The sequence below is a fragment of the Citrus sinensis genome, chromosome 5, assembly GCF_022201045.2.
Source record: "Citrus sinensis cultivar Valencia sweet orange chromosome 5, DVS_A1.0, whole genome shotgun sequence".
NCBI lineage: Eukaryota > Viridiplantae > Streptophyta > Magnoliopsida > Sapindales > Rutaceae > Citrus > Citrus sinensis.
The window spans coordinates 28482526-28506483 of record NC_068560.1 but is presented as its reverse complement, the minus strand read 5'-3'; the positions used below and the strand labels follow the sequence as shown (position 1 = coordinate 28506483).

The 23958-nt window shown below is 35.8% G+C and overlaps 2 protein-coding genes across 6 annotated transcripts; one reads left to right on the top strand and one right to left on the bottom strand.

Moving 5' to 3' along the window:
• Window positions 1–22: 22 nt before the first annotated feature.
• On the bottom strand, window positions 23–6050 carry LOC102619080 (long chain acyl-CoA synthetase 7, peroxisomal). 4 transcript variants are annotated; one of them, XM_006471958.4, is made up of 23 exons: window positions 5612–6047; window positions 5452–5512; window positions 5232–5309; window positions 5041–5112; window positions 4865–4946; window positions 4596–4701; window positions 4439–4515; window positions 4151–4195; window positions 3951–4037; window positions 3744–3833; window positions 3545–3624; window positions 3343–3436; window positions 3098–3186; window positions 2919–3007; window positions 2562–2691; window positions 2301–2419; window positions 1931–2054; window positions 1761–1847; window positions 1474–1577; window positions 1312–1397; window positions 606–692; window positions 438–524; window positions 23–300 (listed from the first exon to the last, which is right to left on the bottom strand). In XM_006471958.4, the coding sequence occupies exons 1-23, from the start codon at window positions 5727–5729 to the stop codon at window positions 196–198; spliced, it is 2097 nt and encodes a 698-aa protein (XP_006472021.2). In that variant the 5' UTR covers window positions 5730–6047; the 3' UTR covers window positions 23–195. The 4 variants fall into 4 exon arrangements, 3 of the variants coding, with proteins under 3 accessions (XP_006472021.2, XP_024951845.2, XP_052297438.1); XM_025096077.2 differs by lacking the exon at window positions 4151–4195 and having other exon boundaries at window positions 5612–6048; XR_003064388.2 differs by lacking the exons at window positions 23–300; window positions 438–524 and adding an exon at window positions 1118–1213 and having other exon boundaries at window positions 5612–6050.
• A 12174-nt stretch (window positions 6051–18224) lies between these two features.
• On the top strand, window positions 18225–23881 carry LOC102618119 (mannosylglycoprotein endo-beta-mannosidase). Of its 2 annotated transcripts, XM_006471954.4 has the most exons (12): window positions 18225–18462; window positions 18855–18993; window positions 19093–19320; window positions 19429–19487; window positions 19684–19732; window positions 20159–20203; window positions 20298–20528; window positions 20858–21027; window positions 21125–21329; window positions 21525–22193; window positions 22282–22509; window positions 22721–23881. In XM_006471954.4, exons 1-12 carry the CDS (start codon window positions 18305–18307, stop codon window positions 23513–23515), a joined length of 2976 nt encoding a protein of 991 aa, XP_006472017.2. In that variant the 5' UTR covers window positions 18225–18304; the 3' UTR covers window positions 23516–23881. The 2 variants fall into 2 exon arrangements, with proteins under 2 accessions (XP_006472017.2, XP_006472018.2); XM_006471955.4 differs by lacking the exon at window positions 20159–20203 and having other exon boundaries at window positions 18226–18462.
• Window positions 23882–23958: the final 77 nt, after the last annotated feature.

Below are 23958 nucleotides of genomic sequence, written 5' to 3'. Positions count from 1 at the left end.
TCACCTTCTTCGTTCATTGAACTAAAATAAAGGTGCCGATACTTACTACTATACAGAACAAAGCATGGAAGCTCCATTTCTTAGATTTTGTGCCACTCGATGCAACAAAATGTCTTTGTAGAAGTGATGTTACTATAACTTGGCAAGAAAAAAAATTACTTCCAGAATGAAGCATATAAATTACAACAATCAAATTTATAGATTAGACGTCTTCTGTGGAATTTGATCTGAAGTTGCAAGCTCAGCATACATGTTTGATATTGCTTTTGCAAAGCGTTCCTTTGCTTGAGGTCTCTTGATCTGGAGAAATTTTCAGATTTTTAGTTCACTATTCTCTATTTGGTTCCTGAAAATTACAGGAAACTCCTGCTCTGGGCACCCAAGAAACATATTATTTTCTTGGCCCAAGTTATAGAATAGAGAAGAAGCAACTTTACCTTGAAGGTTGGAGTGAGAAGGCCATTCTCTACTGAGAACGGTTCAGGCATCAGAGTCACAGCTTTTGCATATTCGAAACCTCTCAACTATTCCATTGCAGTAAAAGAGAAATAATAAGCACCAGAACCACAAAGAGGGTGAAAATTATATTTGGTGAAAAAAGTTACCTGGCCTTCCTTTCCAACTGCATTCATCTCAGCAAGAACAGCAGCTCTTGCCCTCGGATCATTGCATAACTGCTCTAAATCCTCAAACTGCATAAATACAACACAAGATTAGGCTTGAAATTCAAATGCTTCCTTGTGCAGATATAAACATCACAGCTTTCTGGCTGTGTTAATCAAATTGTCAAATTTGGCCTGTGTTTCAATGATATAAACAATTGCGCCAAAATGCAGTTGAGTTTTGTATACTAAAAGACAGTTGTTGAATGAAGACAAGGTGGCATGGTGATGACACTATCTAAGATGTCTCGCACTGTTCCCATTATCAGTTCAAGGTAATCCTAGTACAAACCAACCATAGCTACAGGTTTGGCTTTAGTGTAGCTAAAACAATTAAAAGGCCCAAGTAAACATTCTTGCGCATATTTAGTGATTGGCTATAAGGAAAATGAAAAGACGCAACAAAACCAAACAAGCAACAAATACAAGGCTATGAACATTTATCAATAGTTGACCTTTGTCACATCTAGATAAGTTCAACAGCAGTTCCTGCAACATATTCTTGACAGAAAACAGAAGAGTCTCTTCCAGTTCTATAGCAACATCTGGACCTAAACAATTCCTTAGAAGAATAAAGTTGGCAAAGGTTATGTATTAGTGCTATGAAAATGACGTGGGAATTGGCACGGAAAGAGAAACAGTATATGACCTTGATCCCTTGAGATGCAGCCCAATCTTTTAAAACATCAGGATCCACTGCAACAATAGCTACTAAACAAGAGTTGAAGCTATCACCTAAGATCATATCAAGCCGTTAGTAAAAGTCTGAAGTGGGTGAAGTAACAAACTGAAATGAGGTCCAAATCTTTACCATATATAAAGCACTGCAAAACAAACTTGCACTTTGCATAAACATTCTCAATCTTCTCAGGTGCTACATACTCTCCTTGCGCCAACTTAAAAATGTTTTTTTTTCTGTCATAAGTTGAATATAGTCTCAAAATGGTGTTAAGAAATTCAATCCTCTGGACAAAGTAATCACATACTAAAGCCAGATAAACCTTTTTTAAAGACAGGAAACTGATAAAAGAAGCCTGCTCAATTCTCGCAGAGAAAATAATTCCAAACAAATATGAAAATTAAATTGATAACCATTACCTATCTATAATCTTAAGTCGGCCACCGGGTAACCACAAACCAATATCTCCTGTATGCAGCCAACCATCGCCATCAATCACTTCTCTCCTGTCCAATCAATTGAGCAGTTAGGAAGATATTTGTAAATTCACTTTAGTGACCATATCAAACAACAGAGAAAGGTTAATTACGTTTGAACTTCATTTTTGTAGTACCCTTGGAAAACAATGGGACCCCTGACACAGATTTCGCCACGGGGATGCGGCTGATCCTCAGAGGTATAATTCATTTCAGGAACATCCACAAGTTTAATTTCTGAAAGAAGAAAACACAAAACAAAAATGATCACAGATCAAAATAGAAAACAAACGTGTTTCTTCTTGCAAATCTTCATATTTTTATGAGAAAAATTTTCATTTAAGCACAGTAGATTGCTTTTGGCTTCTTAAGTTCATTCTTTTTCTTGATGAAAGAGAATAAGTTTAATAATTTTGATTGCCAGCACAGATATCTCTCAGGTACACTAAGATGGTCAAATTCCAAGTATAGTGAAAAACTCACCACAAGCAGGGTTAGGAGATCCAACATGACCAGATAAGTTATCACCCTTGTCTATAGCGCTAATGATACAAGAAGTCTCAGTCATACCATATCCTTCCATTACTTGACAACCAAAGCACCTGCAAGTTTGGGTAATTGGCTAATTGCAACTATACAATACATGTCTCTATTTCATGAAGCATATAATGAACATGCCTTGTCTCCTCATTAAATATATTAAAAACAGAGATATTGTTTCATCATCTTTGAGGATTAACTTACACCTTCAAGAAGTCCATTACATCTGGAGACAAAGGTGAAGCACCTGATCCCATAAAACGAACCCGTCCTCCAAGCCTTTCCCTTATCTTATTAAATACTAATCTGTCCCACATCTTTGATGGAGTTTGGCCTAAAATCAAAAAGATACAGATAGTTGATATGGATAATGAATAATGACAAGCACCAGCCTGTTACTTAATGTGAGGAACTGTAGATGCTCTGCTCCTGTGATCTCATTTCTATCTTGTGCATCCTACACTGTTTTTATGGGTTAAATTTTACGTGGTCAAGGATCCAATTAAAACATACATACAAGAACAAAGAACAAAATCAAAAGGCTAAGGTTTTGCAACAAACCACTAACTATAGCTTGCTTCTTGGAATTGTATGCAGCTGTGAAAAGCTTCTCCCTTAGAGTCCCTGAAGCCTTTACTGCATTTGTGATCCTACAGCAATTAAATAAATCAGACATGACTAAGTGAGCAACGAAATTTCAGCCAACAAGTAATTTACGCAGCATGCAACCATTATCTCACCCAGCATATATTCGATTATACAACCGAGGAACACTGGGAAATATTGTTGGTTTTAGGACAGCCAAATCATCCATCAACTTCAGATTGTCCTGTAAAAAAGAGGAAATCAGCATAAATGGACTACTAGAAAGAAAGAAGTACACTGTCCTTAAAAATTGTTAAGCATTTGCATTAGCAAAATTTACCAACTTCACAACTAGAGGATTCAATGCCCTCAAACAGTGGAGTTAATAAATTATACGTACCCCTTGGTAGAAACCAACTGCAACACCGTAGTACACTGATACGATTTGGTTAGCTCTTTCATAGATGTGTGCCAAAGGAAGGTAGGACATGTAGCTGTCAAATATAACAAATAATTCAACATATGAAATTCAGAAATTAAAAAATATTAGAAAACAAAAAGAAACCTCATTTATCATTTAATAATTTGAATATCAAACCCACATGTCTGAGGGATAAAATTGGACCATAAGACTGAAACCAGCAACATTTGAAATTAAGTTCCCATGTGTCAATACAGCTCCCTAGAAAGAAAGAAAAAGAAAATATTCAATTTTGTATATTAGAGAAAGTGGGCAGCCAAATCATTGGAGAAACATCACGAGTTGCAGAAGCAGAGGAACAAAGTTCAAATCTCTCTTGCCTTCGGTGTTCCGGTGGTACCACTGGTGTAGCATATGGTTGCAATATCCTCAGGCTTTGGAGGGCAAAAAGGCTGAGGACTACTGCAGCCCTAAAACAAGACATGCTTAAGGTGAAAAATAGTAACTCACAAGTGCATCTCAGATCAGTAAGTTTACATGCCAAAAATAAATTTGAGAATGAAAATTGCAGAGCACTTCAAAATTACCTGACTTTGCAGCTGTAGATATGATATAAGCTTAACACCGGATGTTGAAGGAAGTGAAGGTAAATGTTCATCTTTCCCTCCCACTACCTGTAGGAAGGATATAAGGCAGGGATAGAAGAAGAAAAGGATATAAATAACAACATTGATAAATACATTTAATTTGCTTTCTAAACCAAAATAGATACTTTATAAGTACGCACCACTATAAGATGCACAGATGGAATCTCAGAAATGAAGCTCAATAACTGCAAGCTCCGGGGAAGAAACACAAGAAATGATGCAAACACAGGAAAAACAAAAAAGTTAGATTTTGACTAAAATTGGCCTCACAAGGTTGAAGTTGTATAATTTACAGTCCCACATTTCTTAGGCACTAACCCTAAATAGAAGCACAGCAAGATGTACTGAATTTGATTACAAAAGTTTTATATTACAAGAACGTCTGACTAGCTACTTGCAGCTTTGAAAGGACCAAAAAAGAACCTCACCATGTTCAGAGTTTGCGGGATGCAAAAAATTGCCTCTATCTCAGCATGATTTACAACATACTTAACAGCGTCTGGACCTGGGCATAAAATAGAAAAAAAAAATTAGAAAGGCTAGGGCAAACTTGCAAAGATTCAGCTTGAGCTACCAAACACACACCAAGAGTATCATATAAAGGAACTGATATATAAGAATATGCAGAGCAAGCATGATCCACAATCAGCCACTCCGGTCTGTTTATTAAATAAAGTCCAATGCAAACTCCCTGTTACACAAGAAACCAAAAGACAAAATCAGCTATACAGTAAAATATAACATGATATAGACAAGCTTATCCAAACTCTACTCTAAAGTCAGCAGCAAATTATCATAAAAAATAATAATAAAGAGAAAGAGTGAAAAATCAAGTTCTCTAAAAAATGACTCACCTTTTGTAAGCCATGAAACAGAAGGCCAGATCCTATTTCTTTCCTAGCAGCACTTACTTCTCCATACGTCATCCATTTGTACCTTTAAAGAGTAAATCCATTTGTACCTTTAAAGAGTAAAAATAAGTGACACAATATCACATTAAAAAAGCATGATCAGCCATTAACAAACTCACCCTCCAACTGTGCCATCAACTCTAACTCGTGTACCCAAGTACTTGTAATCTGGATAATTTTCAACAGCATATCTGCACTCAGAGAAAATCTCATTTCCAATCACATTCTCACGATAGAACTTAAAACTAACATAGAATGCACACGGCCAGATCCAATTAGAAGGGATATTAAGTATTCAACAGATTCTCACATAAAGTTATCGTGCAATGTCCCGATTTCAGGATGATCAGGAAATCTATCTACAAGTTTCAAAGGTGAACGCGCAGATCTGCAATTTTTTAATTTTAAAAAATAAAAATAAAAAAGTTAAAAAAATTAAAGTCAAAGTAACCACATAATGAATCAAATAGGATACATAACTGACAACATGTATTTAAAAATGATAATTAATATTAAGTTAAAAAAATTACCTGTACACATTCCATTTTCCTGTTTGCAATTTCTCTGGTAGTCTCACACTGTAACCTTGACCTGCTCAATGGTTTTCAACGTTTAACAGTTAGCAAAAACAGCATAGTAAATTGAAAAGTTGAAGTGTTAACAGTCAGATTAATTGTGTGTAGTGTGTACTTTGAACGAAGCATCCAGTAGTGTAATTGTAATCAAGCTGAGAGCAGCGATCAGTATTTGTGCTGGTGAGGTGGCGCTGGACGGCTTTGAACCTCCGCTGAGCAGAAGAGCCTTCCATCGAAATTTTCTCGGGAAAATAAATTTTTTTCCCTCTCTGTTTCGCCGGATAATTATCGTTTCATGCTTTTCGTTTTCAAAAAGTTGATAAGAAAAGTTAATAAATCCAAATATTAAATGATTAAAATGACGGCTGGGCATGGTGACGTGTACGAATAAAAAATCAAAAAGTGAACAAGTATGGGAACGGGATTAGGATAGGAGTCGTTGTTGTTGAGCCGTTATATCGGCGTTACAGTGAGGCGGTTGTTGATGAGCTCCAGAGCTCGCGCTCGAGATAGCGTTATCGTACGCCGATAGTTGTGTGCGCGCCACCATGGTCGTTTCAAAATACGAATGTCGTTTTGCTTGCTGTCGATAGAATGAGCTTGCTGTATAAATAGAATGATGGGAAGCAGAAGCACGTGCTGTGCGCTAACGTACGCTTGCGGCATTGCGCGCTACGTTCTTGGAGCATTTTGTGTGGTGGGAAAATGGAGTTATTTCTTAATTTAAATATTTTGCTTTTGCAATATTCTCATAAAATATGAAACAGTTGTTGAAAATTACAGTATAATAAAAGGTTTAGGTTTGTATCCCTAACATTTTTGCCATTTAAAATTATATAGATTTTTTTTATTTATTTACTATAACCGCAACTCATTCTTCAACTAATTTATGTGAACACAATTCTCTAAATTTATCATTTTTAAAACAAGTGATTTTACCAAATATCAATACAAAAGATTTAAAAGTCTAATGGTCAACTTCAAGGAAAATTTTCTGATTTATCATTTAGCCATATGCAAAAATAATGATAAATAATCTTTTTTAATTAAATGAGTAAATTAATATTAATTTATCACTGCTTTTGTCACCATTTTATCATATTTTTTTCTGTATACATCATTGCTCGTGTTTCCGCACCTTAAGGCTTGCAGCTTGTATTTTATTGCTAATATATCCGAATTTGCAAAAAGAATAGCGAGAGCTTCCGTCTAAACTCATGAATTGAAATGCTTGTTTGTCTAATCTCTAGTTAAATATTTTATCAGAATTATATTTGTGTTATTATGTGCTTGGTTGGGTGGGTTATCTGCCTGTATTATTTAGTAATTCTTTCACATAATTAAGCTGCCCAGGGGCAATTTTAAGCTGAGCCAATCAAGAGTGGGGCAATGACAGTGGTCTATCTTGGCGATTTACCTGTGTCGCAATCACTGCGGCACTATTCGACTTAATGAAGTTTATATTTTTCTTGAGCAATCTGGCTACGAATGAATAGCATAGGGTCAGATTATGAAATTCTAACTTACAAAATGAAGTTTTTTTTTTTTTAACTTACAAATTACTAATTAAGTGAAAGAAATAAATCATTATATACGTCGTGGGAACTCAAACTGCTACTTTCACAGCTGTGGTGGCTGTGGTGATAATAGAGTTTGGCCGAGTGATTACAAAATGAAGTTATTTTAACAGAATTTTTTTTTTCATATTTGTTAACAGAGTACAGAAATTAACACTCATCCTGACCCCCTTGTTTTATAGATATTTAGAAAGTAATAAACTATTCATATGCTCATCGATTAAAAGCTAAAACAGTCCATCTTCTATCATGCTGCAAAGCCTTAATAAAATCCTTTACAAATCCCGAGTCCACACATTTTGACAAGTGCCGACGTACACATTTGTGAAGGACTACTAATTAAACAATAGATCGATATATTTACTAAAATTTGCTTCGCGACGTCGATCATGGTTGGCCTATCTCCAATTGCTCATAAGTCGTCCTAAAGCTTGCAAATACTCTTTCATTCTTTCCCAGAAAATGATGCCTCATTGCCTTCTTGTTTCCAACAATTACAGGGTCAACAATCTTTCTGAGTCTGTTCTTTTCAATACGTTTCTTCACATATCTTCAATTTTTGAATCTCGGTCCAGTCAAAAGCTTACTTGGAAATGCACCAAAACTACAAAGATCAAACTTGTTGTTTACACAAGGTCCATGAATGTATTCAGGTGCCATATAACCAATATAACCAATCGTAATTTTTGTTGCGTTCTTGAGCTCTTTAGCGAAGAACGTTAGAATTGGATTACGCTTACCATCGAAGGTGGCAAACAAATTTTCCCATAAAATTTACGTTCAGCTGCTTCCTCCAAAGTACTCTTCCCTTTCATTCTCCAAGTCAAGATGAAGGAATTTTTGTGGAGATTGATTGATTCTCAATCTAATCTCTAAGTGGGAGAATGTCAAAATCTTCAGCGGTGCCAAATCATGAAAAATCCACCCAAATTAAAGTCCAAGTAGATGTCGCCTAAGGAAAGAAAAAAAAAAAAAAAGAGAAACTTTGACATAGAAAAATAGGTGCCGCCCAAGAAGCCCTCCATTTTACCATGGGGAGAATGTCAAAGTCTTGGGCGGTGCCAAACCATGAAAAATCCACCCAAATTAAAGTCTAAGTAGATGCTGCCCAAGGAAAGAAAAAAAAGGGAAACTTTGACAAAGAAGAAAGAGGAAGAAAAATAGGTGCCGCCCAAGGAAGCCCTCCATTTTACCATGGGGAGAATGTCAAAGTCTTGAGCGGTGCCAAATCATAAAACATCCACCCAAATTAAAGTCCAAATAGATGCCGCCCAAGGAAAGAAAAAAAGGAAAACTTTGACAAAGAAGAAAGAGGAAGAAAAATAGGTGCCGCCCAAAGAAAACAAGAAAAAATATATTAAAATAATAGTCAATTTTGGCTATATAAATGAAGCCCTCCATTTTGGTTTCTGCATTCAATTTGTAAGAGAGAAAAACTAGAGAGTTTTGTAGTGCTTAAATAATAAAAGCTCTTATGTTTAGTGATTTTAGAATTTGGGTGTATTGGGATTTTGGGTAGTGAGCTAAAATACTATAGTACTTATAACTCTTTTTCACTAGTATAATATTTTTCTTATATTTTCGCTTGTAGACGTAGGTTAAAAGCCGAACCATATAATTTCTGGTGTCCACTTTGTGCTTGTTCTTTACTTTTTCTTCCTATTTTATTTTAGCTGCGTGTTTGCTTCACCCACCAATTTCCTAACAGTGGTATCAGAGCTATTGGTTGTATTTTTAGAGCCGGGTACTGTTCACGTAAGGGTACTATTCACGTAAGGGTACTATTCACGTATACGGTATTATTCATGCATACAATACTATTCATGTATACAGTACTATTCACGTATACGGTACTGTTCACAAGAAACGGTGGGAGCGATCCAAGAATTTTGCAGTGCAAAGCAGGGAATAGTGGTGTGAGTAAAAGCAACTGTGTGGTTTTGTACATGTTTAGGAAAATTCTGTCACAAAGGCGATAAGAGCTTAAGGAGTCTGGGTTTTAAGTGGAACCATTGTGACCCATCCAGTCTTTCCTGAGAACTTTTCTAGTGTGCATTCTTACACATACTCACAACTATTCAGGGTGCTACACTAGTTTGTATGCGGTATTTATCAACAAAATAGCGGCAAAGTATGAAATTGAAAAGTTTAACGGAAATAATTTTTCGTTGTGGAAAATGAAGATGAAAGCTGTATTGAGAAAAAATAATTACTTAGCAGCAATTGAAGAAATGCTCATGGAGATAACTGACGACAAGTGGAACGAGATAGATGGCAACGCCATTTCTAATCTACACTTGGCACTTGCGAACGAAGTATTATCCAGTGTAGCAGAGAAAAATACAGCGAAGGAAATATGAGATACTCTTACAAAATTGTACGAGGCCAAGTCACTACACAACAAAATCTTCTTAATCACATCAACACCTTGAAGACTCTATTTTCACAACTCACAACGTTAGGTCATAATATAAAAGAAAATAAACATGCAGAGCTTCTACTTCAAAGTCTACAAGATTCATATGATCAGCTCATCACCAACCTGACGAACAACAATCCAGTGGACAGTCTAGTTTTCGATGATGTTGCAGCCTCCGTATTAAATGAGGAGGGAATGGGGAAAAGTAAGAAAAACAGATAAGCAAGTTCATAGCAAGCGGAGACACTATTGGTGACGAGAGGGAGATCAACGGAATGTGGCCCCAGTAGAAGTCAAAATCATGGTAGATCAAAATACAGAAGTAAGAAGAATGGCACGTCAAGAAAGAGTATTGGAGTAACCAGAAGAGAAAAGATGATAAAGAATCTGAGTCATCAAATGCTCAGGGGTGTATAGCAAGTACCTCAGATGATAATGAAATTCTTTACAGCGAGACAACAACTATTTCAGCAGATAGAAATGACTATCTGATGTCTGGCTTATAGACTTAAGAGCTACTTAGCACATGACCTCTAGGAGAGAATGATTCCACACATATTAACCTAATGATTCCACACATATGAACCTATCTTAGGAGGATCTGTATGTATGGGTAATGATCATGCCTTGAAGATCGCTGGTATTGGTACTATTAAAATAAAAATATTTGATGGTACAATTCACACAATTGGGGAGGTACGACATATCAACGACCTGAAGAAAAATATATTATCTTTGGGACAAATAGACAGTCATTGGTGCAAAACTCATGTGGAGAATAAAATTATGAAGATTGTTAAATGAGCTCTTGTATTGATGAAGGTAGAAAAGATCAGTGTTAATCTATTCTTGCTTAAAAGAGAAACACTATATGAGGCTGTGCGTGTGTCGCATCAAATTAAGAAGAGTCAACGATGATGTGGCATATCAAACTTGGCCACATGTCGGAACAAGGATTGAAGATTATCTATGAGCGAAAATTACTTCCAAGGCTCAAATCGGTTAGTTTACCATTTTGCAAGCATTGTGTTACAAGTAAGCAGTATAGATTAAAATTCAATAGATCTATTGCTAGAAGTAAATGCATTATAGACTTAATTCATTCTGATGTTTGGGAATCACCGGATATATTCATGGGAGGCACAAAGTGCATGGTGACTTTCATTGATAATTATTCTAGAAGATGTTGAGTGTATCCAATTAGGAAAATGTCAAATGTATTTCAATGTTTAAATAATACAAAGCGCGGGTGGAACTTGAATCTGGTATAAAGATCAAGTGCTTGAGGACATATAATGGTAGAGAGTATACATACATCGAGTTTCTTACTTTCTGTAAGTAAGAAGGTATTAAGAGGCAGTTCACGGTGGCATACACTCCTCAACAAAATGGAGTGGCAGAGCGGATGAATAGAACTCTTACAGAACAGATAAGAGTTATGTTGAGTACTGCTGGTCTACCCAATTTATTCTGGGCAGAAGCAGCCAAAACTGCATGTTATATAATAAATCGATCGCCATCTACAGCTATTGGGCTAAAGACAGTGATGGAGATGTGGACTGGAAAGCCAGCTGATTATTTCTACCTACATGCATTTGAATGTCCTGTGTATGTGATTTACAATGCCTAAGAAAGAATAAAGTTGAATCCAAAATCTAGAAGATGTATCTTCTTGGAATATGCTGATAGAGTAAAGAGGTATCGTCTGTGGGACCCCACTACCCATAAGATCGTCATCAGCAGAGATGTTATCTTTATAGAAGATCAACTGCAAAGAAGAGATGAGGATAATAGTAATGTAAAAGAAAAGTCAGAAAGTATACCGGTATATATAGAAAATAATCCAAAAGATTCGGATTCTTCTGAAGCAGCACCAGAGCACGAGGAACAAGAACCAGTCGAGTCTGACTGTCCGAGGCTCCAGAAATTCATCGGTCAACTCATGAGAGACGACCGCCAACGTGGCACCGGAGTATGTCACAGAGATCAATGTTGCGTATTGTCTTCTAACTGAGGATGGAGAGCCATCAACTTTTCATAAAACTTTAAACAGCTCAGATGTTACTTTGTGGATGATAGAAAAGCCATTGGTAATAAATGGGTCTACAAGATCAAACGTGATGACAATGACCAAGTGGAGCGGTATCGTGTAAGATTGGTAGTGAAAGGATATGCTCAGAAAGAATGTATTGACTTCAACCAGATATTTTCTCTGGTGGTTCGACTCATAACAGTCAGAGTAGTCTTGGTGATGTGTTGTACATTTGACTTATATCTTGAGTTATTAGATGTGAAAACTGCATTTCTTCATGGAGAACTTGAAGAATAAATATATATGTTCCAACCAGAAGGTTTTGCAGAAATATGAAAGGAAAACTTAGTTTGCAGGTTGAACAAATTTTTATACGGTCTCAAACAGGCGCCGAGGTGTTGGTATAAGAGATTTGATTCCTTCATCATGAGCCTTGGATACAACAGACTCAGTTAAGACCATTGTGCATATTACAAAAGTTTTGAAGATAATGATTTCATTATTTTTCTGTTGTATGTGGATGACATGTTGGTAGCAGGCCCCAACAAAGATCGAATCCAAGAATTGAAGGCACAGTTGGCTAGGGAGTTTGAAATGAAGGACTTGGGACCAGCAAACAAGATTCTAGGGATGCAAATTCACCGAGATAGAAATAACAGGAAGATTTGGCTTTCGTAGAAGAATTACTTGAAGAAAATCTTGCGGTGCTTCAACATGCAAGATTGTAAGCCAATTTCTACCTCATTTCCTGTTAATTTCAAATTATCCTCAAGTATATGTCCTAGCAATGAAGTAGAGAGGAAGGAGATGTCTCGAGTACTGTATGCATCAATAGTGGGAAGATTGATGTTCGCTATGATATGTACAAGACCAGACATTGCACAAGCAGTGGGAGCAGTCAGTCGATACATGGCGAATCCTAATGGAGAACATTGGATAGCTGTGAAGAGAATTCTGAGATACATCAGAGGAACCTTAGATGTTGCATTATGTTATGGAGGATCAAAGTTTACTGTCAGGGGTTATGTGGATTCAGATTTTGCAGGAGACCTTGATAAAAGAAAATTCACTACTGGCTATGTGTTTACACTTGCAGGAACAGCTGTAAGCTGGGTTTCAAAACTGCAGACCGTTGTGGCTCTATCCACAACAGAAGCAGAGTCTATGACAGCTACACAAGCTTGCAAATAAGCTATTTGGATACAAAAATTATTGGAGGAGCTCAGGCACAAATAAAAGAAAATTTCTGTGTTTTGTAATAGCCAGAGTGCTTTGCATATTGCAAGGAATCCAGCCTTTCATTCTAGGACAAAGCACATAGGAGTCCAGTATCACTTCATTCGAGAAGTAGTGGAAGATGAAAGTGTGGATTTACAGAAAATCCATACGAATGAGAACCTAACAGATGTTTTGACCAAACCGATAAATACTGACAAGTTTATCTAGAGTAGATCCTCTTATGGCCTAACAGAAACATAAGCAACATGATTATGGCGAAGCAGAAAGGATGGTGTGGAGATTGATTGATTCTCAATCTAATCTCCAAGTAGGAGAATGTCAAAGTCTTGGGCGGTGCCAAACCATGGGGAGAATGTCAAAGTCTTGGGCGGTGCCAAATCATGAAAAATCTACCCAAATTAAAGTCCAAGTAAATGTCGCCCAAGGAAAGAAAAAAAAGGGGAAATTTTGACAAAGAAGAAAGTGGAAGAAAAATAGGTGCCGCCCAAAGAAAATAAGAAAAAAAATATTAAAATAATAGTCAATTTTGGCTATATAAAGGAAGCCCTCCATTTTGGTTTCTGCATTCAATTTGTGAGAGAGAAAAAACAGAGAGTTTTGTAGAGCTTAAATAATAAAAGCTCTTGTGTTTTGTGATTTGAGAGTTTGGGTATATTAAGGTTTTGGGTAGTGAGCTAAAATATTACAGTACTTGTAACTCTTTTTCACTAGTATAATATTTTCCTTCTGTTTTCGCCTGTGGACATATGCTAAAAGTCGAACCATGTAATTTTTTGTGTCCGTTTTCTGCTTATTCTGTATTTTTTCTTCCTATTTTATTTTAGCTGCATGTCTGTTTCACCCACCAATTTCCTAACAATTTTTCCCTCTCCAATAAAACAATAGACACAGCAATGTTACATAGGATGTAGTTGTGGCACCAAAGCCATTGCTTGCTACTAACTCATTCATTATTCGCCATGTATAAATAAATAAATATTATCACGATTGATTGAAATACACATACAGTAATGAGTGAATAGAAAAGAGCAACTCTACAATTAAATCTAATTGTGATGTGTTGTTTATTTATTATTGGGAAAATATCCATCGTCCACCCGTTTTTCTAACTTTTTCAAAAATATACAATTCTTTCTTTTTTTTTGCTGGAATCCACCTAAAATTACATTTTATTTCACTTTTCCACTTCCGTTTGGAATCCGTTAAGAAAACTAACGGAAACTTAAAAAAATAATCATTTTACCCATCAAAATGAAAATTACAATTTCACCTTAAAAATTGCCAAAAATAATCAGATTAAATCTAATTATTTTCTCCATCGGTCAATAAAGAAATTAATTTCATAACCATCAAATGCAAGTTTTTTTTTAAATATGTCTGTAATTAAAATACTGAATTATAATAGTAGTATTAAAAATAGTCCAATCTCGCAAATCATCAATTGAATTTAAGATAAGTTGAGTTTTATTATTCATTGAGTTATAATCTCAAGTAGTTAATATTTTTTTTGTACTTCATCAACGTACCAATAATGATATTTATCATTAAATCTGATTATTTTTTACATTTTTTAGGGTGAAATTGTAATTTTATTTTTGGGGGTAAAATGGTCATTTTTTTAAAGTTTTCGTTAGTTTTCGTTAGTTTTCTTAACGGATTCCAAACGAAAGTGGAAAAGTGAAATAAAATGTAACTTTAAGTGGATTCCAGTAAAAAAAAAAGAATTGTATATTTTAAAAAAAATTATAAAAAATGAGTGGATGGTGGATATTTTCCCTTTATTATTTAATGAATATCATAACTTGTTACATCAATTGACATGCGAATGTTGAGATCTTTGATATTATTATTATTAAAAAAATATATAATTTTACATAAAAACTCACGATTTTTTTTCCTTCCCTTTGAGCAATGCGAAGTCTCTTCAAGTCAAGCATAAGACTACTCAAAGTCAAGCTTTAACCAATAGATCATGAAATGCGGTTAGGACGTGAGCAAGTTTTACTATAAATGAACTCACTAGATAATCAAGAAATAACTAAAATACGCTAAAGAGAAAGAAAGGCAATAATTCATGGGTTTGCAATTAACAAAAGTAAATTGTAATTTGTAACCATTCAGATGCACACAATAAAAATAAAACAAATAAAGTGACAAGACAATTTTTTTCTTTTTCCAATGTAATTACATTCATGCTCTGTACCTGCAGTCAACCTTGGGATGCCGAGTCAACAGGGAGAAGCTTAAGAGACATAAGCCTCCATGTGGCCTTTATGGCTTTACGCATGAAGAAAGAAACAAACGAAAACTTCTCCAAGAGAAACGGTAGATATTTTAGTCAACGAGCAGTCAATGTTGTTAAAAAGAGATAAAAAGGCATTAATCAATGTCAAGTGTGTGACTTTGACTGACATTTTTCCCATAATCAAAGTTTGGTCATTAATTTGATATTATTATTTTAACCGTGTGTGGGTTTTAAGATATATGCATAAGGTAAATATTTAGTAGATACTTAAATTAGAATTTATGAGTTAGAGTAATTTTATTGTGAAATGTGGTTTAAAAATTATATTATTTTTAATATTTTAGTCAAAGTTAGTTTTACCAAATTTGTTTAACAACTTTTACTTCACAGCTTGGAGTTTTAATTTCATAATTATTATAGCTTAAAAAGTCAGAAGATTAATGCATCGTAATCAATTAATTTCATAGTTATATATTTCATCCAATATCACAAAAGTCACAGCATTGATGCACCGAATTAATCTCGTAGTTGTTAATTTAAATTGAATATCATTTTTTCTCTCGGAAAAAGAAATGAATATCATTTTGCCATGTTCCAAAATTATAATGAGTCTGATTGCAGTAACAGTACTCTAAGGTGGTATTTGGTTTTAAAAAAAGGGAGGAGAGGAGAGGAGAGGAGTGAGAGGTAATAAGAGGAGAAGAGTGCAAAAATTAATTGTTATTGTTTGGTTTTACATTAAATTTGAAAGGAAAAGAAATTACATATATTTTTATTTGGATAAATATACCCACTATCTTTAATGTTAATATCGTTAATAAATAAAAAATAATTAAACTATGAATTAATTTGATCTAGAAATTATCTAGTTAAATAGAGAATTTTATTTTATTTTCAAAATTACAGCATCAAGTCATGGATAGCCGTCGCGTTGACCACAGTTGATCGCACAATGACCGACACTATTGATCGTTGTTGACTGCCTTTTTTCATCGCGTTAAATGCATAGTAATGATCAGAAATAGACAATTTATTCATTGAAAATGTTAATTTTGTAGAAAATACACTATATAGTTGGAATATATGAGAGTTAAAATTTTTCCAAGCATTTAAACAAGACTTGAGATAAATAACAACGTATATTAGCATTTCTAACTACATAGAGTTATAGATCGGCTCATCAAGATTCCATTGGCACCAATTTTGATGGTAAAGTGCGTCTTCGTTGAAACTCCGGTGAGTCTTTGGCGACTATCCAACGAGTTACTTTAATGCTTTTTCTTTTTTCAAAAAAGTTTATACTAAATATAAATCATTTGCACTTTATCTATATTTAAAATTAATTTTGTTTAGAGGATAATATTGGAATTTTTACATTCCAACAGATGAGGAATTTGAAATCCTTAGCCATTGATAAGGAATACAAAATTTTTCAATTTGATGATACATGCAAACATAATCAGTTTTTTCCTCTCCCACTTCTCTACCCCCAAACAAACATGGCCTAAGAGTACGGCACCCCCCGGTTTGGGCATCCTCAAATGATCATAAAATCAACACAGACTGACTATTTGATTGTCTCCATGCGATGAGATACGGGGCACTGGGAATGACATGGCAACATCCATGAGGTACCATAATCACAACCATTTCCAGCTAAATTGAATTTGTATCATAAATAACTAGTATTATGTTGTATTTTCAATTATAATTTATGTTAATAAGAAAGAGACATATAATTGATAATAGCTAAGATTAAATAATCTTGTTAATTATTTGCCCCTTTGTAATCAATTTTTTTAATGTTATTTATAAAACCAATTGACCAAAAAAAAAAAAAACTTATATAGGATCGTCCCATTACTTTGGCAGAAGTTTTGTCAAGTGACAGAGAGTTAGAGCTCAAAATGGGATCCATCGACAATTTTAACAATAAATTTAATGAACTCAATGTTGATCTACTGCTTGTCCTATTTTACGGTATCTACTCTGCCACATAACGGAGTAACACCGAACGGTCTTTCTGTCTTAATATGTTGAGGCGGTGGAACGGCCTACACAAGTTCTCTCCTGACTCTGTCCCAACACAAGTTCTCTATTGACTAAGGCGTGCTCAAAAAGAATGAAATAAAAATAAAAAAACTTGACCAGGCGCAATAGGGCCAGCTCGCAGGCCTTTTTTGGGCACGACAAAGCCCATGAAGTCGTGCTTATAATAGCCGTTTCGATTTGACTTAGGTTAGAACGCTCAGCACGACATGATAGGACCACTGTGGTCGGTCCCAGTGAGCTGCTCGCCTGGTCATCTCCAGAGACTAGTCGCTTTCTAATCTATTATAGGGAGCCTCTAAGTTACAATAATTGTAACATACATCCCTCATGTGAACCACACAAAATTATAGGACCCACAATTTATGTGGTTCACATGAAAAATGTATGTTACAATTATTGTAACTTAGCATTTGCCTCTATTCTATTGTGAAAAGGTTTGGTAGGTTCATGACCTTTTTTTATCAAGCTAGCTTTTCATAGATGGACTTTTTAAAAAAAAAAAAAAATCAAATTTCTGGTCTTTTTATTTTTATTTTTTCAAACATTGATGCCACATAGGACTCATCAGTTTTTGCACAATATGAGATTTACAATTTACCTATTTTCCGTCATTTATTTCAATTTTTATTACATCAGAAATCTTAAAATTTTTATTGAATCATCACAACACTTTATGATTATAAATAAGAAATTAATTGAGATATAAATGTGGTACTCTTTTTTCTTTTCTTTTTTTAACCAAAATCATAATAATAAAAAACACAAAAACTAATACTGTAATTTTATTGAAAGGTCAAGGGTGCAAGTAGATCTAAAAAGATCAGGATAAATTATCATGAAATGCTTCTTATCCCAATTCCTAACATTCAATATGGGGAATAATTTAGGATCTTTATCTTAGCCTGAAAAAAGTGCATTAATTAAAAAAAATTAATTTTGCTTCAAGTTCCTATTTAGCATAACCTTACTTAAGCCGGCACCGTTTTAAGGAAAATTCCATTTCGAACGCGGTAAAATCGACTCAAAATCTAACAGTATCACCAATCCCGGTTGAAATATCTGCGTGACAGGCAAACAGACAGAAGCCACGTGGCCATTAATTGCACTTCCGACTTCCGTGTCCTTCACTCTCCTCTGTTTCCTTGTCACTTAATGACTGACTAAATAGAAGCCTTTACTTTCACTTTACGCTCGCAATCACTTCGTCGTTTTCTAAACTCGGAACTGAGTAAGTCCGAGGCGAAATGGGAATGTTGTCGGCGTCAATAGGGAAGACGAAGCTTGACTCGGGATGGCTCGCCGCGAGATCGACGGAGGTTGGACTCAGTGGGACGCAGCTCACCACGTCACACCCTCCGACTGGGCCCGCCAAGCCCTGGATGGAGGCTGTAGTCCCGGGAACGTAATGAATGCTACTCACATTCTCCGTTAAATTCCCTTTGTTCTCCACACGATGTCATTTTTTGGCACCAACCTCATCATTGACTGTGCTTGTTTGGCTACTTCTTTAAAAACCTTGTTAGCAGTGTTCAAATTATGAAGTAGAAATTTCGCTTCAATTTAACACTTTATCACAGTATTTCGATATACATTTTTAGAATTTTAGTAAATTTGAGTGTTCTTGTGGTGATGATGATTGTACTGACTGATGTAAATGTATTGAGAAAAATAATTCAGGTCCTTTATTATTATTTTTTTGGCCAATCAAAGTAGTTCACATCATCCAAACCTGCGGCTAAATTTCGTAAGCTTGTAATATTACTGAAGTTCGGGTAATGGTGATTTGATTGATAGGGTCTTGGCAACTCTGGTGAAGAACAAAGCGGTGCCCGATCCTTTTTATGGGTTGGAGAATGAGATGATCTTAGACATAGCTGATTCCGGGAGGGAATACTATACATTCTGGTTTTTTACAACCTTTCAGTGTAAGCTGGTATGTAATGAAATAAATGACACTTTCTGAATTTTATTTTATTTTTCATTTTTTTTCCTTTGGGGCTAACTGTGTTTCTAATAACTTAACATTTTTCAGTCAGAGAATCAGCATTTGGATCTGAATTTCCGTGCAATCAACTACTCTGCCGAAGTTTACTTGAATGGCCAGAAAAGGGTCCTCCAGAAAGGAATGTTTCGAAGACATTCGCTTGATGTTACTGATATTCTTCATCCTGATGGTCAAAACTTGCTGGCTGTTCTAGTTCATCCTCCGGATCATCCTGGGACAATTCCTCCTGAGGGGGGACAAGGTGGTGACCATGAGGTAGCTTTCCGAGAAATCTCATTAATTCATTTGGGTCTCCCATAACTTGGCTGATACATGGGTGTATATTATAACTTGCAAACTGTGCGTCATTTGTTTTCCTGTTAGATTGGAAAAGACGTAGCCACACAATACGTAGAGGGCTGGGATTGGATAGCTCCTATAAGGTAACTAGTTTACTTGGTTTATGATTTGATGTTTCTTGTTTCTGGTTTCTTTTATTTTCTTTCTTTTCAAGAATCTCTGTTAAACATAGTTTTTCAAATTCATTTGTTCACTTGTTGCTATGGTAGCTTACCTACATTCACATTGAAGCAAAATAATTTTTGATGCCCAATGTATTTCACTTTTGAATTATCTCAGGGATCGGAACACTGGCATATGGGATGAAGTGTCAATTTCTGTCACGGGGGTGAGTTTTATTCATGATAACTGAGTTCATTTCTTAGTTATTGCAGCCAAATTCATATGCGTCTTTTACTGATTTCTGTGCATTCATCTTTTTGCATGTCACCTTTTATTTATTTTTTTTAATTTTTTCTCCAGTGGACCTTAATACCTTATATGGTCTTGTGAGATGAAATGTTGTTGGTCTCATCAAAATTAAATTATTTATGACTAAAGATTCTGAACTAAGTTATTTAACTGAAACTAATGGACAGAAACAAATAGCTAGGACTTATCACAGTGTATGTTTGTGAAGAATATTATTATATTTTTTCAGGCTTCTGTATTGTCTGTGCAATTTGCTCATTTTGTTAAGTAATTCTTTTGAATTGAAGTTATCAATCCCCTTGAATGGAGTAATGATCTTTGATTTTGTTCAATGATGCTGCAGCCTGTGAAAATAATTGATCCCCACTTGGTTTCATCATTTTGTCAAGTAATTCTTTCAAATTGAAGTTTCCAAACACTGATTATTCTTCCATTCTTTGAATAGAATAATGATCTTTGATTTTGTTCAATGATGCCTGCAGCCTGTGAAAATAATTGATCCCCACTTGGTTTCATCATTTTTTGACAATTACACGAGGGTATATCTGCATGCTTCAACTGAGTTGGAAAACAGAAGCACCTGGGTTGCTGAGTGTTCTTTAAGCATCCAAGTGACTACTGACCTTGAGGGAGGTGTTTGTCTAGTGGAGCATCTTCAGACTCAACATCTATCAATCTCTCCAGGAGCACATGTACAGTATACATTTCCTCAGGTCAGTAGTACTTGGTGATTTTGTTGATCTTAGTGGGCAGAAGAGTGTGTTTGTGTCCCAAATGTAGTCTTCTGTTGTTGTTGAATAGTTGTAGCATATTTTTATTATACTTCTGCAGCAATTTTGTCCAGTCTGGGTATCAAAAGACAAAACTAAATGTCTGTTTTTCTAATATATGCAATTCATTTTTGTGAAGAAATTTGAATATTCACAATAAATGAATGCTCTATTATTTGGAGCTCCCAATTAATCTAGATTGAAATAAGTTACAATTACTCGGTTTTGGCATCAATTGCACCTGTTCATGTGCTAACGTTGTGAATTTGTAGCTCTTTTTCTACAAACCCAATTTATGGTGGCCAAATGGCATGGGAAAGCAATCTCTGTACACTGTCCACATTAGTGTTGATGTAAAAGGATATGGAGAATCTGATTTATGGAGCCATTGGTTTGGGTTCCGCAAAATTGAGAGCCACATTGATAATGCCACTGGTGGAAGGTATAGTCTGCATACAATCCTAGTAATGAAATTATTTCTTTGTTTACCTACCAATTCTAGAATTGTATTGCAACCTACACACACCTCTACTTGACAGGTTGTTCAAGGTCAATGGGCAGCCTATTTTTATTCGTGGTGGTAATTGGATTTTGTCAGATGGGCTCCTACGGCTGTCGAAAAAGCGATACAAAACAGATATCAAATTTCATGCAGACATGAATATGAACATGATCCGCTGTTGGGGTGGCGGCCTGGCTGAGCGGCCCGAGTTTTATCATTATTGTGATATTTATGGTTTGCTGGTAAGCTTTGCTTTTCTCTCTCTATCCATCTGTGCATTGCATTCTCGCCCCCCCACCTTTTTTTTTGGTTGGGGGGTTGTGGGTGGGTGGTGTGTGTTGAGGGTGGGGTTTGCTATTTGGTGGAAAGGATATGTTGAGGGGAGATTAAGTAGCTATGGCAGAATTAGTTCCATATATATGACTAGATTTCTGTAGGTCTGGCAAGAGTTTTGGATTACGGGAGATGTCGATGGAAGGGGTGTGCCAGTATCAAACCCAGATGGTCCCCTGGACCATGACCTGTTTATGCTGTGCGCAAGAGATACTGTCAAGCTTCTAAGAAACCATCCAAGTCTTGCTCTTTGGGTTGGTGGAAATGAACAGGTTCCACCAGAGGACATCAACAAAGCTTTGAAGAATGACCTGAAGCTCCATCCTTATTTTAAGAATTCAAATGAAACTGGGAACTTTACAGAAGATTTGTCTCTGTCGGTTCAGGATCCTAGCCAATATCTTGATGGTACACGCATTTATATACAGGGATCCCTGTGGGATGGCTTTGCAGATGGAAAGGGGAACTTCACTGATGGTCCTTATGAAATCCAATATCCTGAAGACTTCTTTAAGGATAGTTTTTACCAATATGGATTTAATCCTGAGGTTGGTTCAGTGGGAATGCCAGTTGCAGCTACCATCAGAGCAACCATGCCTCCAGAAGGATGGCAAATTCCGGTGTTTAAACAGGGTTCTGATGGTTACATAGAAGAAGTTCCAAACCCCATTTGGAAATACCATAAGTATATTCCTTATTCAAAGCCAGGGAAGGTTCATGATCAGATTCTACTTTATGGGATCCCAAAAGATCTTGATGATTTTTGTTTGAAGGTAATATCAATATCTTCTTTTAAATTGATTAGGCTGCTTTTGCGAAGCTCTCTTTGTCTTATTTACTTGTCTGGTACAACTTTTGCAGGCTCAACTTGTCAACTACATTCAGTATAGGGCTCTGTTGGAGGGCTGGAGTTCCCGCATGTGGAGCAAATACACTGGTGTCCTGATTTGGAAGAATCAGAATCCATGGACAGGTCTCAGAGGTCAGTTTTATGATCATCTTCTCGACCAAACAGCAGGATTCTATGGCTGTCGATGTGCTGCAGAACCAATTCATGTCCAGCTGAATCTGGCTTCATATTTCATAGAAGTAAGTAGCCTACAGAATTAACAGTTAAAAGTAAATTACTTGAATTGTATTAACTGAACTCATCATTTGCTCAGTACAAAAGGTTTGTCAGATGATCCATGATTGATCATGCCTATCCTCACAACTCTTGTCTGCAGCCAGAATGCCTATCTAAAATCGAAACCTGCCTTTTTCTTGACAGACTAAAGCCAACAGTTTCTGTTTTTGACAGGTCGTTAACACTACATCACAGGAACTCTCCGACGTAGCTATAGAAGCATCTGTTTGGGATCTGGATGGAGCATGCCCATACTACAAAGTTACTGAGAAGCTTTCCGTGCCGCCAAAGAAAGTAGTGTCCATTGCAGAGATGAAGTATCCAAAGACCAAAAACCCAAAGCCAGTCTACTTTCTTCTTCTCAAACTTTACAACATGTCAGATTATGGCATTATATCCAGGAACTTTTATTGGTTGCATCTACCTGGTGGAGATTACAAGCTGTTGGAGCCATACAGGAAGAAGAATATCCCCCTCAAGTTAACGTCACAGATTTTTATCAAAGGGTCTACTTATGAAGTTGAGATGCAAGTGCACAACAGATCTAAGAAACAGGACCCTAAGCGTTTAACATATAAGAATAATTTCACAACTGTACCTGTTGATGGTGATTTTAGTATGGCCTCAACAGAACCTGTAAATAGCGCAACTGAGGAAAAACAAGAAGCTGGTTTATTCAGGAGAATATGCAGACATTTCATGGACACTGATAGTTTGAAGGTAGCTGAATTGAATGGGACTGATTCTGGAGTTGCTTTCTTCCTTCATTTCTCGGTTCGTGGTTGGAGTAAATCTCACAAGGAAGGAGAAGATACAAGAATTCTTCCTGTGCATTACTCGGACAACTATTTTTCACTTGCACCAGGTGAGGTGATGCCCATCAAGATCTCTTTTGAGGTCCCTCACGGTGTCACCCCAAAAGTAACTCTTCATGGCTGGAATTACCATGTCGGTCAAACTATACTATGAGCTGGTAAGAGTTCTTTTTAAGTATCTATATAGCATGCGAGCTTGCGGATTCAACTGGGTTGTTAGGTATAGAGCTACATTTGTTACTAATAGACCTTAGAGCCAAAAATTTTCACAATTCAGAATTGAGGCTCCACTTTTACACAAATAATTGCCCTGTCTTGCTCCTGAAACTGTTTCTAAAATTTCTCGGTGATTATGGAAATAAAGCAGCAGTGCAAATGGAGAGGACATTCAAGTTATTTGTTTATTTGTTCAACTTCTTTCTTTCCCCTGTATTTTGATGTTTGTTTAAGACAAAACATCTAGGTGTGACTTCTATTTTCAATCGGAAATAAATTAACAGATGGACAATATTTATTATAAGAGTGCATATCTTTTGTTTGTCCTTTTTTATTTTCGACAATTTTTTCGTTACAAGTAGCAATTACTTGTAACATTTA